The sequence below is a fragment of the Staurois parvus genome, unplaced genomic scaffold, assembly GCF_062004578.1.
Source record: "Staurois parvus isolate SC_StPar_1 unplaced genomic scaffold, SC_StPar_1.0 ptg000358l, whole genome shotgun sequence".
NCBI lineage: Eukaryota > Metazoa > Chordata > Amphibia > Anura > Ranidae > Staurois > Staurois parvus.
This window is the reverse complement of record NW_028318154.1, coordinates 3137163-3152850: the sequence shown is the minus strand read 5'-3', so window position 1 is coordinate 3152850 and position 15688 is coordinate 3137163. Positions and strand designations below refer to the sequence as shown.

At 40.4% G+C, this 15688-nt stretch overlaps 1 protein-coding gene across 3 annotated transcripts in view; it reads left to right on the top strand.

The window, feature by feature from the left end:
* The window catches only part of COMMD10 (COMM domain containing 10), a 516815-nt gene that overhangs the window by 198236 nt on the left and 302891 nt on the right, over window positions 1–15688 (top strand). The window contains exon 6 of one of the 3 annotated variants that reach the window (XM_089684830.1): window positions 8866–8884. The exons of the other annotated variants lie outside the window; for them this stretch is intronic. Coding sequence (XP_089540956.1) covers window positions 8866–8868 — 3 coding nt within the window. The 3' untranslated portion in view covers window positions 8869–8884. Of the gene's footprint in view, window positions 1–8865; window positions 8885–15688 lie in introns of those variants that run through there. 3 annotated transcript variants of the gene reach the window in all.

Genomic DNA, 15688 nt, shown 5'->3' with positions numbered 1-15688 from the left:
CAGAATCACCTGGTATTTCCTAGTAAAACGGAGTGTAGTTGCATAAAAGGAACATGTATCACATGATTTCCATTGCAACTTTGCAGCACGATTTGATGCGACTTTCATCTGACTATTCATTCTCTGGACCAAAGTCACATCAAAAGTCAAACCAAAATAGTTCAGGCACCTTTTCAAATTTGCTGCAACTTTAGGTCTCACTGATTTGAATGGGCGCCATTGAAAATAATGGGCTACGATTTGTCATTCCACTTTGATGTCCATTTGTCCATAAGATGTCCAAAGTTGTATGATACACTGCTCAAGTATGAATCAAGTTTTAGGCTAAGTTCACACTGATGCGACTTGGAATTCGACTTGTGAGACCCTAAGTCGCATGAAATGTGAAATCCCATGTTAGTCAAAGAGAGCTGTCTTAACCATTAGCCGCCCGGCCAATGGCCGTTTGGCGGCTTCAAATGTGCTGCTGTATTCCGGGTGCACGCCATTTGGCGTGCTCCCGCACATGCGCAGTTTGCGCTAATGCAGAGCGGCACAGCAGCACGATCTGTCACCGGCCGCGTACCTCGGACAGGGCGATGACAGATCTGAGTACCGGCCCCCGTTGCAGGTACCATGTGACCTGCTGTGACCAATCACAGCAGGTCACATGACAGTTGTATACAATGGATGGCTTCATTCATGCCATCCATTGCATACTAGTGCCTAGCTGTGAATGGTCACAGCTAATCACATGCACATGTCATGTGATTAGCTGTGACCAAATCACAGCTAAGCACAAAAAAAAAAAAAAAAAGCTGAGTGAATCGATTTCATTCAGGTAAATGCTTGCTTATAGCAAAGTAATTCTTTGCTATAAGCAAATTGTGTAAAAAAACAAAAAAAAACAAAAACAAAATACTGATCACTTCCCCAAAGTAGTACAATGTTACTATGGTAACATTGTACTACTTTGGTCATAGTAAAATATGAAAAAAAAATCTTAAAAAAAATGTAATAAAAAATTAAAAATAATAAAAAAATAAAAAAAAATATATATTTTTTTTTCATACTGTCACCAGTCAGTGTCCCTGTTCACCGCCATGCCAGTTATATGATGACGCTGTACTGCACTGGTGACAGTATGTAAAAAAAAAAAAGTGAAAATAGATTTTTTAATTTTTTCATTTTCCGAAAAATTATGACAAAAAAAATACAACTTCAAAAAACTCGCCATGCCTCTTATGAAGTACGTTGGACTGTCTACTCTGCAAAAAGGGGTAATTTGGGGGATATCTGTACTATTCTGACATTCTTGGACCTCTAGAAATTAGATTGGCTGTCAGTACTTCAGGATTGATCAATTTTCAGATCTATGCCATAGTTTGTGAACTCTATAACTTTCCTACAAACTAAATAATACATCCTAATTTGGGTTATTTTCACCAAAGACATGTAGCAGAATACATCTCGGCCTAAATTTATGAAGAACAATTATTTATTTGTAAACTTTTATAACAGAAACAAAGAAAAACGTGGTTTTTTTTTAAATTTTTGGTCTTTTTTTGTTAATTTAGCAAAAAATAAAAACCCCAGCGGTGATTAAATACCACCAAAAGAAAGCTCTAGTTGTGTGAAGAAAATGATAAAATTTTAGTTTGGGTACAATATTGTATGACCGCGCAATTGTCATTCAAAGTGTGAGAGCGCTGAAACGTGAAAAATGGCCTGGGCAGGAAGGTGTAAAATTGCACGGTATTGAAATGGTTAATTAGCACTGCTGAAGTCACTCCAGTTCCTGTAATACGTCAAGGTAATTTCTATCTAACTTCCATGTCGGATCCTTATCTATATTGATGTGATTTGGAGCCGACATTAAAGGAAGATTATCCAAGTAAAGTCACATTGCATGAAGGTCACTCATCAAGTCACATCAAAATCGTACTCAAGTTGCATAAAGTCACCAGCAAATCGCCAGAACGTCGCCTTGCAAAGTTGCACCATAAGTCCATAAGGTTGTAGTAGCGTGAACCGATCCTTGGGTATAAAAAAAGTATTAATTTATTTTTGCTATGCATTGTTTTAAAGGTTTACATTCATTCATGTAATCCTGACAAAATCTGTGTTCCATTAGCTGTGTTTTGGATGTCTACTGAGAGTGGTCAGGCAGGAGAATGGATGACCTAACAGCCTGTCACTTCTTCTCAGACATGGAGAGAATACAAGTAAATATATATATGTAGAGGGAGTCCTGTTTTCCTTTTTTCAAGAATCAAAATATTCAATGATCATGTAGTCTATGGGAGAGAAGTCTACACTAATTATGGTGCAAACGTGGAGATTCAGATTTATGCACATATGTCATTTGAAACATTTTAAAAAGTTAAAGTCCTAGTCCTGCCAAGAACAGATCCCATAGTCCCTTGCTATTTCATTTGTTTCCCAAAAACGCCTGTGTACATCTCTGTGATTCTGGTTTCATTTTGTTACTTAGCACCCATCTCTTGAAACTCTGTCTTTTTCCATGAGACCACCCTTTATGGCCACTTTCATTAGACAGGGGGTAGAACATTGGTACAGCTTACCTCTGAGGTGGAGAATTTGAAGCAGAAGCACACCTCTTAGTTAAAAATTAAAACTAGGGTTAGAGAAACAGTTAAATTGTGACCGTGGTGTCCACTTTTAGGCTTGACACTTTTAAATGTTTTAAAATGTTCGCCAATTTTTGCTTCAAGACTCCTTAATCACTATGGTTAAAGCTCAGCTCCTAACTTGGCAGGCTTCCCAGTGTGTCTCCCCTCTCCGCCCATTGGAGAACCACTGCGGCTTTAAAAAAGAAACTATGTGCACCATTTTCCAGGTGTCTTTGGGATGGAGACATTAAAGATCACCCTTCTTGATCCAGAGGTAAGTGCGTCCTAAATATGGATCTGTAATGACCTGCTTTCTGCAGCATTCACCTTTGAGTCCAGGGCAGTGGACAGAGTCTTGACTCATGGGAATCAAACATAGTAGTTTGAATGATGCTTGGTGTCATTCAACCCAGAAGAGGATCTGTAATGAATCAACGAGTAAGTATAGCTAGTTTTTACTTTTGTTTATGTTTTTTTTGTTTTTGTTTTTTTAACACCTGCTGATCCATATCTTTCTTACAGCAACTCAGCCACGAAGTAGTAGGCCACGTAAAATGAAAGAGCGGGGTCAGTGCATGCTGAAGCGCATGGTGTGCAGAAGTCCCCAACTATCTGCAGAGTCAATAGCTGAAGACCTCCAAACCTTGTGTGGCCTTCAAATTAGCCCAACAACAGTGCATAGAGAGTTTCATGAAATGTGTTTCCATGGCAGTGGATGCAGTGGCGACAATGGACTCTAGAGCAGTAGAGACGTCTTCTCTGGAGTGACAAATCATGCTTCTCTGTGGGTATTTCTGGGTTTAGCGGTTGCCAGGACAACAGTACTTGCCTGACTGCATTATGCCAAGTGTAAAGTTTGGTGGAGGGGGGGTTATGGTGTGTCTTTCAGGGGTTGGGCTTGGCCCCTTAGTTCCAGTGAAGGAAACTCTTAAAGCGTCAGCATACCTTTGTATGTTTTGACATTTTGGACAATTTCATGCTCCCAACTTTGTGGGAACAGTTTGGGGATGGCCCCTTCCTGTTCCAACATGACTGCGCATCAGTGCACAAAGCAAGGTCCATAAAGACCTGGCTGAGAGAGTTTGGGGTGGAGGAAGTTGACTGGCCTGCACTCATCCCGGTAGAACACCTTTGGGATGAATTAGAGCAGAGATTGTGAGCCAGGCCTTCTGGTCCGACATCAGTGCCTGACCTCACAAATGCACTGCTGGAAGAATGGTCAAACATTCCCATAGACACACTCCTAAACCTTGTGGACAGCCTTGCCAGAAGAGTTGAAGCTGTTATCGCTGCAAAGGGTGGGCCAACTCAATATTGAACCTTACAGACTAAGACTGGGATGCCATTAGCGTTCATGTGCATGTAAAGGCAGGCCCAATACTTTTGGCAATATTTTGTGTGTGTGTGTGTATATATATATATATATATATATATATACATATACACAATTTGAATATCTATTGTGTTAGTTACATAAATACATTTTGTATGTGCAGAGTCTTACAGTCCTAGCACGTTTATGTTAGTACTGTGGTGTTAATGCAGTGACTTTGAGTTGAAACAAGTATGTATGTTCCATCGTGCTGTCAATAATGTCCTATACATGAATGAGTAGCTGTGTGTTTGTTGCATAACTAATGGACTTTTTTTGCTTTTATATTTATGGATCTATTCCGTTTTCTTCTCTACTTATATTAGAGTTACTTGGAACTGTTTGGCTATTTTGTTTCTTTGTTTTCAAGCAAATAATTGATGGTGTTATTAGCTCATTGATGTTATTCTTGAGACATTTCTAAAAAATTACATGCCAAGTTAAACATGAGAAGAGTGTACCTATTATTCCAAATACCTTCCTGTTGGATACTATGAAAACTTTTCTGGATCCTTACAATACAGTATTATATTACTACTCAGAACCTTACATTATACACTTCCACCAATATTATATTAATACTGCATTTGCACCTTGACTAGTTTAGAAGAAGAGTTCCTCTGGGACTTCAGCAATGTCTGCCTTACTATTTTACCTCATTTCGGAAGGCAGAACATGCATGCTTAATTGTTTGTCCTCCATTCTGTTTAGAAAAGGAAATAATTGCTTATTCAGTGAAGAGATTTTCAGACATTGTGAAAAATCTCTACATGGCATTGAGGTGCAAATTACACCTTTCACAATGAACTGTCCCATTGCACTACATAGGAAACAGCAATGGAGCATCATCTTGCTGGTTTGGCCAGCAAATACAACAATATCACAGGTGTAAAATGGCCCAAAAAGTTTAACAACATCTAAAAATACGTCACTATAGTAGGAGATATAAGAAGCATTCTACTTAAGCCGGCCATGTATGGATTAAAATTTGGCTGGCTCAGCAGGGTCTTGTTGAGTTTCGATCCATGTATGGGCACCCTGGCTGTACACAAGTCAATCTTTCTATCAACTTGTGTTGTGTTGATGGGGGAATCAAGCTATTTTCTTTCCTCCCTCCCCTGGTGGAAGGAACAAACATTGCATAATCTATGGCCTGCCTTAGATAGCTTGGCCATGTGATAACAATGAGGTGCGAACCCAGGAAATGATGTGTAGGAAATATAGGAAAAAAGGGGAAAATTATAGGAAAAATTGTTTAGTGGTGTAGAAGACCTCAAATAGCTGGTTGTCAGAAGAAAGAGATTAGCAACAGAGTAGGGTGATTTAAAAATGTGTTGGAGCCAGAGCTTTTCAGGGGTTGTAGACTCAAAGATAATATAAGTTATGTAAGGATTTTGAGAAAGCTGGATTGATCTGTATTAGCCACAGAGAGAGTGGTACAGTATATTGGATTTTGATAAGCAATTCATCTGCCTATGTGAATGTGAGCATCCTTAATCTTTTATTGTAATGAACTTGTGATTTATGGAAAGTAGGATGATGTGCCTTTGTTTTATGGGGCTATCCTGGGACTGTTGTGGAGGAGAAGGAATAACCCTTGAGAGGCTGTTCCTGGAGAAAGCCTTAAAGTGATTGTACACTCTTTAATTTAAAAACACCTTTTTTAATAGCAAACATGTTATGTTTACTTGCTCTCTGCAATGCTTTTGCACAGAGCACTGCAGAGTGCCTCCACAGCAGGAACCGGCTGAGATTCACTCCATCTATGGGCAGGCTAGTTGTACTGAAGTTGATCCATCAATCAACTTTTTTACTTGTGATTACTACTGGGGGTTATAGCCACTAGTAGTAATCATTGTGTTCTGCCAGCAGGGAAGGCTTCCCATTGGCAAAACACAATAGAGCTGCAGGAGGGATTCCCCCATGAACACTGGCTATGTTGATGGGGGAATTGAGCAGTTTTCATTCCTACAACCTGTGGTTGCAGGAAAGAAAATTGAATCATCTATAGCTTGCCTTAGTCTCAGGAGGATGAGGTAACTGAGTAATGCCTCCCAGGTGACACATTCCAGCTCACGTTTTCTGGCAAAAAAGCACACAGCCCCGCTGCCATCTTCTACAGAGGTGCAATCACAGAAACCTGGTCAGTGCCTGGGTTATATTGTCTCCTATATACACACGCCCATGTATCCCACTGGGGATCTCCTCATTTATCAATGGCAGATCCCAAGTGCAAAGTTCCTGGAACAAAAGGACCAAACAGCATGTGTTCTACAGACAGACTACAGAAAACTCAAACCACCATTCAAGGTGATAGCTCTTCCCTTGTCCCGAAGGAATGTCCTTTTATGACATCGTTCCCTTTTGACTTTAGCTCCCTCTCAGGCATGAACCATGTTTGACAAAAGAAACTCTGCACTTCTAGGATCTTTGGTTTTCATAAATCAGAGGTGGAACCTCCTTTACTTGAGGATATTATGGAGGAAAACATTGAAGACAGTTGAACCTAATGAGGTACAAGCTACGACTTTTCACTCTACTGTGCCAGTACTTTCTACTGTGGACATATTAATTAATGTGCACACAAGTCTTGGCCTAGCCGCACCTGACTCTCTACAGGCTAAACAAGCCACTATGGGCACTAAAATCTGTCTAAGCAAGAAAATCTTTTCCAATGCACACACAGATTGAATGTGCACTTCATGAGACTATATTGAATATGAACTTTATAAGACTTTATCAATCCTGAAAGGATATTTAGTTCTCTTAAGATTTTTGCTGAGATATATCTAACCCTGTCATTTCAGGTTACAATAAACACCTTACAGTTCCTATTGAAGATATTCTCTCTTTTAAGGAATGTTAAACATGTTTATGTTAAAGTCATCTAGAAGCCCCCCTAATGAAACTCATTTTTTTTACCATCTCTCCTTTACTCCCTCCCACCAACCTCTAACTCATGCCACTAAGCAGTTTTCCCAGTGCTGTGATTCCCCTTGAGATCTCCAGTTCTCTGTGATGTCATACTCCTCTGGATCCTAAGAGGACCTCCCCATCAGACAGCCAGTAGGAAGTGTCCACATCATGCAGGCACTGATGTTGATACCTAAAGAAGGACCCTTTCTGGAAGTAAATACACATAGAAGAAGCAAATCCAATTCTTAGGCCTCCTTCACATGGCCAGTTTATTGCGGCTGCTAGATTCCTGCAGCAAGATTATGTGGATTTTTGCTGCTCTAATGACCAAGTTATGCAATCAGCAGCAGCTGCTCAGCCCATTTAAACTAATGGTGGGTTGACAGCAGCTGCTGCTGGTCACATGTAGTTGCACAGAGAGTGATTAACTGTGGTTTGGGACAGATGTCTAAGCTCTAAGCTGGCCTTCACCCCTATGGACCGATGGGTATAAATGGACTTGTGTCCATTTACACCTGCCTACCTCCAATCTGAACTGGTCCGCTAAAAAAATTGAAGAGGATCCGTCCCCCTCCGTCTAGACTGATTGAATCGGAGGGCAGTTGGGTGTAAACGGACAGTGGAGTCCATTTACATCGGACTGCTCACAGAGCAGAGCAGGCTCTGTCTGTGTCCACTCTGCTTAAACTGAGTGGACATGGACCTGTCATTCTCGTCCGCTCTGATCAGCAGAAGATCAGCAGACAGGTCCCTCGCTAATCAAAACAGGAACCCGCCCCATGTGAAAGGGGCCTAAGTCGATTGCTGTCTAGATTAGACTTGCAGTCTCCTTTCACTTTCAAGAAAACAAAACATCCAACTGGCTGTACAGGCCTCAGTCTTGAGACACTCACCTCAAGGAACTCAGGATCTGCACCTTTCACACAGCTTCCTTAGCTCTCTTGTTCACATCTCCATGCTGCACAGACCTATGCCCTAAACTCTCGATAAAAAACCCCCACCTGACTCTTGTGCTGAGACTGCTTGTCTCCTGGCTGGAGCCTTGAACTACTGAAATGAACTAGCTTATAATGACTGTGCACATCTGCACAAATGCACACACAGCCTGCAAGTGTCCTGTAAGACCTGGCCACAGGATTAAAGGTTTCGTCCCACTTAAATGTCTTTTGATGTCTTCGGATTCCATCCCCTGATCAGGGATTACCAAACCTGGAGAACATCGACAAGCCAATTTTCACCACAAACAACACTGCTGAGCCCCTCAAACTGTAACCTTTAGAATACTGTGTGCCCTCTGTCTACACTCACACAATGGCAGGGCTAAGCACTCAGGGTAGGTTCAGTACCATTGTCATTCTAGCTGCTATTTTTCTCCAATATTGATAAAAAAGTGGGTAGCTGCAGAGCACTTGATAACGGGAACCGATATCTTGCTGACATTTATAACAAATTGGACAAATGGTGTCATCAATGCAATATAATCGCTAAGAAGTGTAGTAGATTTTATGTAGAATGTTCAGTTGAACCAATTCGACCCTAGCAGAGATCATCAATTGAGCCACCACATCCTGCCATTTTTGTTCTAAAAGGGTTTTGATATAATTTTTCATCTGCTGGTGTTCGCTTCCTTTGATTGAGTGCAGACAGACATGATATGAATGACCCCCCCGTTCCTTTTTTATAAATATTCTGTTGAATCAATAATCAAAAGCAAAGTCTGCTTTTTTTTTTAATGTGAAATAAAAAAAATAATGGATGATAACTTCTTTCTTCTGTGCCTTCTGAAGAGGGATACCAACAAATTTGTCCATATCTGTATACAGGACAGCAATTTTCAAGTCTTAAAGTAGAAGTAAACCCTTACTAATTTAGTTTGCTGAAGCACTGTGTATCATAAACAATTATCATATTCTTTTTTTTTTTTTTTTTCAGAAAACATTTTTTTCACCATTATTTCTATTTCAGTGATGATGTCTCCCATCCTCTTTCTGTCTTCATACACTTGCTCCATCTTTGGCTGCACATCATTGTTTTGAACCAGCTTTCCAAAAGTGACAACAGTGGACCATGTCTCTGCAGTCTGTTCTGGGATGGCTACTTGTAGACAGGGTGACTATGAAGGAGAAAAAATGGGAGACAGTTGTCACCCCATAACAGGACGTGCCTGACCTATATGGGAAGACCATCAATGATTGATTTGATAGAAGTATCTGATTTAAAAAGATTAAAAACAATTGGCGAAATTAACATGAACATCTTAAAGGTTACATGATATTTTAATGATAGGATTTGCATAACATTAAATATGTGCATACATTCTCTTTATGCTTGAGCACTTTTATTGTGAGACGTGATGGTATTTGGATCCTTCTAAAACTGTTTGGTAAACTTTTGCAGCCTATTAAATTTTCTAATCTTGTGCTAACCGCTCACCTTAATATACTATGAACAAAGCATTTTTGTGTGTCTCAGTCAAGGGTGCGCTGTAAAATCATTCTGAGCTCAATACACAATTTCAGCATAGAAGGTTATTGCCAGTTAAGAATAGCTATAAAACACTGCAGATCAGTTTTATAGTTCTGCATGACATTTCATATTTTGTATTAATTAATCAAAGGAGACAGGCTTTTACCCAGGGAAAAAAAAATCTATTTTCACCAAAACATATTTGACAGCAGCATTTTCAGGTTATATACATTATGTTACAGGTGGTTTAAGTGGGATCACACATCCCCTAACTGGACGTACATTTTAGAGTATCTTATAACTAAATAAATCATGCCATCCCAGCCCAGTTAATAGAGAATACAGGATCCATAAGAAAACTGGGGGAAGATGGCAGCGGCAAAGCAACCAGAGAGCACTGAGCACATCACTTAAGGAGGGAATTCTAGGTAAGCATTGCCACAATGTGCAAGAATACCATGCATATTTGCACATCATGGCAAGAGCACTCTGTGGTGGTGGTGGGGGCTACAAAAACTATAGTTCTGCTTTAAGTAAAGTAAACCCCTACTCCCTCAGTTATTACATCTCCCAAACTCCCCACTGCTCAAACCCTGCCCAACACCACATTTTACAATACAAGGTACACTCAGAGTTGTACATTTATTATATAATCTATTTAATGATTTCATCTTGCAGAACTCTACTATTGCCTGCAACTATTCATCCTATGTTCATTTGCACTGGCCTTAAGGAAACTGATTATATATGGTATTTAAGTCAACATAGTACCAAGGAAATAACATACACTCACACAATTAAAAACAAAAATGAAAAATAACATTGACTTAAAAGAGAAGTAGGGGTTTGGATTTTCTCCCCCAATTATACTTACATAGGTGGATGCAGCATCGGTCCCCCGACGACACTGAATGTGAGAACTCTGCGATCATATGATCGCTGATTGCTGAGTTCTCACAGCCGCTCTGAACAGAGAGAGGTGACTGTCAGTCACCGCAGTCTGCACGCCACCCACGTCCCCCACACTTACTGGAGCACTGGGTTGTGGAGGAGGAAGGAGCAGCTATCTCAGGCTCTCAGGCTGAGCTAGGTGCCGCTCCAGACTCTGGGGTGGATCCTGACTTTATGGTCGGGGTTTTTCCCCAGCCTGGACTGGCTGAGTGGCGTCAGCTGACAGAGGACTTCAGCTGCAAACGGGTCACAGGAGTGCATGACAAACTGTACTCCTGTGATCCAGAGGAGCAGTACAACCAAAAGAGCTTTGTCTGTACTTCTCCTTTAACAGAACATTTGATAGGTTACAAAAATAACCGTCTTGGGTCTCACTTATAGGTTCTGTCTATCTCACCAAAATGTCCAAACCTTCAGAGATCACTGCAAACTGTTGAGATCCGGTGGTGTTTCTGCTGTCGGTTCAGGCAGGGAGAGAATTGGTTAAATGCACCAACAAATGGTGACAACAACTTTCTCTCTGTCTTCCAAATTTGTGAGGCAGCCCAGAAGTTTAATATATCACTGAGCTGATTGGTCAGAGCAGCTATTGCTAATTATGTTGCACTGTAGTAAGCAAAACTGTTGCTTTGTGAGATTTATTTTTTGGTTTTAGTGCAATGTAAGATATTAACTTACTATAAAAATGATATAATAATCTAGCAATATTTAAAGGGTTAGTTCACATTTTCAGAAAAAAATATTTTTCCCCCTGTAAACTAACACCTAAACCTTCAGCACCCCATGGTCCCTGCTGTACTTACCTCTGTGAGTGAAAAATAAAAAGATAAATTAACACTCTGCACCCTGCACACTCCCCATTTCCAAGGGTTATGAGTTGTCAGTGCCCACGCAGTGGGTGTAGCAGTCCAGGGATTAAAAATTTCTGTTCTCCCCTTTCTCTGTTCTCCCCTTTCTTTCTGCAGGGCTTCCAGGATGGATCAGTGACTTTCTGTGCCGGTGCTGACCAATCAGAATGACTCTGTTCTGTTCTGTAAGCCCTGCAGAAAGAAGAGGGAGACGAGTCGGAATTTTTTAGTTCATCTTTTTATTTTTTCTTTACTAAAAGTGAAGTTGTTCAATGCATATAAATTATTTTTATACTGTACTTTGGTAGCCTTGTATTTCTGTTCCGGGCTCTTCAGAGAGGTTATATATTTGTTCTTTTAGGTATGCAGTACATGTGAGAGAGGTTACATTTAAATATCGCTCCAGTCAAAAGGGGAAATGCTTGAACACTTGTCAGGTTTTATTGTTGTATGTTGCCTTGTTTAGGACATTTTTCTAAAAGTAAGGTTATTCTTAAATACAACTATGGTACTTTAACACTGCACATTGGTAACCTTGTTCTTCTGCTTTTGGCTCTTTAAACAGGTAGTATATTTATGTATTTAGATATACAGTACACTTGAGAGAGTAATGCTCCAGCCAAAAAAGGGCGGGGTTTAAATGATTGTTGGGGTTTTATTGTTGTATCTGGCCTGGTTTAAGACCTTTTTCCTGACTGCAGTAGTTAAGTAGGATCTCTCTTAATAGACAACAAGGAACACTTTGTTGTTTACTACTGTGTGTTAGACCTGCTAATGGTATTGTACAAGGGGACAACAATTTTTATACCCTTTTTCCCCATGATCTAGGCTTTCAAGATAAGTAAGAGGCAAAAAACATGTTCTACTTATTCACATAAAGGGTACATTTTAATGATAGGCCCACTTTATCAAGAACTAATTTTAGCCATCAAAAGCAGGATGATTACGGTCATAAAGTAGACAAGAATCTTCGATTCATAAAATGGGTTCTTCAGCTACAGCAGCTTTTCATCAGTCATCTGTGCATTCCAGCTTCTCTAGTACAGTGATCTCCAAACCAGATGCGGCCCTTTGCTTAACTTTATCTGGCCCTTGGGTCACTATTCCTCCCACTGACATTAATAATGGGGCAGAATTCCTGCCATTGACACCAACAGTGGGGCACTATTCCTCTCACTGACACCAACGGTGGGACACTATTCCTCCCACTGATATCAACGATAGGACACTATTCCTCTCACTGACATTAATAATGGGGCAGAATTCCTGCCATTGACACCAACAGTGGGACACTATTTCTCCCACTGATATCAACGATAGGACACTATTTCTCTCATGGACACCAATGGTTGGGCATTGTTACCGATGCCAGGACATTTTCTATTCCCCCTGGCCACAGTCTGGACGCTCAAAATTCTGAAGGACAATTAACTGACCCTTTGTTTAGAAAGTTTGGAGACGCCTGCTCTAGTATACTTAAGGACTTCAGGTTTTAAAATAGATGCTTAATTTCCAAGGCATACAGTACATGTAGAATGTGTGCGGCCCGTCCGCAAAACTTCAAGAATTGGTGACCCCCCACCAGCAGTGGAACACATGGCCCCATCAGAGCAAGAATAAGTGCCCTGGCTTCATTAAAATATGCACATGTGTCTTGTGTTGTATCCCATTCTTTCACGCAACGCTGAACTCAACCGCTGCTGAGAAAGAAGGAAAGAGTGCACTGTGTATATGCGAGGTTTGACCGAGCTAGTGCTGGTGAAGGATTCCAGAAGAGAAAGCAAGGGACACTTTTTTATTTTAAAAAAATTGCCTGTACAATCACTTAAGCACACTTAAACAGGAATAAAAAGAAAGTAAAATTCTTTAGCGTGTGGGGATTATATCCATCACTGCATTCAACTGCAGGTGATAGTTACAAGAGGGAACCGGAAAAATGGGCAGAATGTTGTCACATGTCACTCACTCCAAACAACTTTCATTGGTTAAGCATGCAATGTTAGGTGCAAGACAAATCACAATAGTTGTATAATGCCCCCCCTCCCCCCCGTTGTTTTCCTTCTTTTGTTATTTCTATTTGAAAAACCCAAAATCTGCACATTATTTCTCTTTGGAACCTGTAGTAAAGTGAAGTTTAAGAGTTTGTTTTAAAAGCTCTTTTAAACTGCTTTATTTTTCACTTGTTAGTCAGGTTACTGTTTGCTAAATGTATGATCTGTAAAGGTATTCACTTATTCATGTTCACTGCTCTGTTACTGGTCAACCCTTTTATTTTCTATGGCTATCTGTCCACTGGAAACAAGGATTTATCTGAATCAAGGATTTGCTGCACATTCACCACAAGCCTATTGTGTCTGTTGCTTAAAATAAAACTAAAGGCAAAACTATATTTAGGATAGAGCAATGGAGGATTTTAACCCCGGTAAGTTTATTTGTATCCCATTGGGGAGCTTTCCCTTCACTTCCTGCCTATAGCCAGACGGGAAACAAAAGGAAGTTCCTGGTTGTCACCAGATCACCAAAGCCAAAATTTGGGTTTTACTTTTACTGAGGATACCCTCAGGACAGTTGGGTAGATGAGGAGAGTTTCATCTGGGGTCTGAGGAGGTACAGCAAAGGGGACTCAGTGCTCCTTGCTAAAGACTGTTGCCGATTTTGGTGCACATTTTTGTAAATTTTTTGCTCAAGAAGTTGTCCTAAAAGTTCTACAGTTCCTAAGGCATCCCATATACTCCTAGACCACGGGTGTCAAACTGGTGGCCCTCCAGCTGTTGCCAAACTACAAGTCCCATGAGGCATTGCAAGATTGACAGTTATAAGCATGACTCCCAAAGGTAGAGGCATGATGGGACTTGTAGTTTCACAACAGCTGGATGGCCCCAGTTTGACACCCCTGTCTTAGACCCTATCCAAATTGTTAACCTCTAATAAAAACAACAGAAACAAGCTCAAGAGGACTGTGTTACTGACTCTGAGAGAAACTGTGGAAAATGCATGTTGCCTGGCTGTGCAGACTTTAGGGGGACCCAGCAGAATCCAGCCGCCCTCAAGGAGGTAGAGCTATATATATATGTGTGTGTGTGTGTGTGTGTGTGTGTGTGTGTGTGTGTGTGTGTATATATATAAATATATATACACACACACATTCGCTCATTATATCAACTTTTTAATTAGATCTGAGTTGCTCTTTCAATGGGACTGATAATATTTGAAAACACTATCTACAAGTGCACACCTGCAGTTTTCATCTTATTTTCTTCATTTAGTAGCTCTCCAGGGCACTGTGTGGCTATCCCTCTGCAGTGCGTCACAGGCAATTCACTGTGACAGTCTGGGCACTGGGCATTTACATATTAATTAATTTATTGGCGTTACGCTGCGTGTATGATAAATCAAACAGCAATGCTGCATTATGGTGTCGACTTGTTTTAACTATACATGCAATTTAAACAATAAATAACATCCAGCAAGCATTAAGGTAATTTGATTTGGTTGCCAAGGGACATGTGTCCTATATCATAGTCCAAAGTGGTGTCATAAAAGACTTCCTGAATAAATTCATTGTATGCTAATATTTCAGATACAGTGCTTGTTCATTTAGCCTCCCTGCAGCCTGGCTCTGTAGTGTTTGTAAAGAACTTATACTTTGAAGTTTCTTTCCAAAACTGGAGGGCTTAGACTCTCATACAGAGGAATTCATTCATTTCCAAGGTGTGCAAAATTTGCTGCTGAACCAGTTCTTCAATAACAGTTTTATCTTATGGTATAAATATAGCCTATGTTCATATAGCTAAAAATAGTGTTTAAGTGGGCTGTTTTTTCAGAAGTGTATTAGAGGCGCGTAAATTACCTATAGGTGAGAACCATTTTCAGACATTTAACAGCAGCAGAAACAATAGGAAATGAAATAAGTTTAAAGAAATGCATTCAAGTCAAGAACGTGCTTGGGTAAAACTACATCTGCAGTACATTCAGAACACTTATTTTCAGCAATGGATGAAGGGGTTATGGTTTTATCCACAAAGGTGAAGATCACCAAATGGCATCCTGGCTATGGAGCATCACCCACAGGCCATTACCACCAGCCTCCCCTTGGTTATCTGCTAGTTTTAAAGTTCAGCCTATTGCCAGTTTTGTTAAATAAATCTAGTGGTGCACCGAAATGAAAATTCTGGTGCCAAAACCGATACTGAAAATTCAGAATGCATGTGGCTGAAAGCCGAACCGAAACCAACATGTCTGCATATGTGGGGGTGGGAAGGCTTCAATTTTTTTTTTTTTTTGTAACTTATGATTTTATAGCTATCGCATAGGGGACCAATAATCCCCTATGTGATAGCATATGAGTGACAGGTCCTCTTTGCAGGGGGTGGGGAGGGAGCAGGAGAGGAGCAGAGAGACTTCCTCACTGGCTGTCACTATGTCAGTGCCGGTTTTTAAATGCAATTGCCTGCTTTTATTTTTCTTCACTATAGCTCAGATAATGAGCTATCACTTTCCCCAGAGCTAAAGCAAACTTTTTT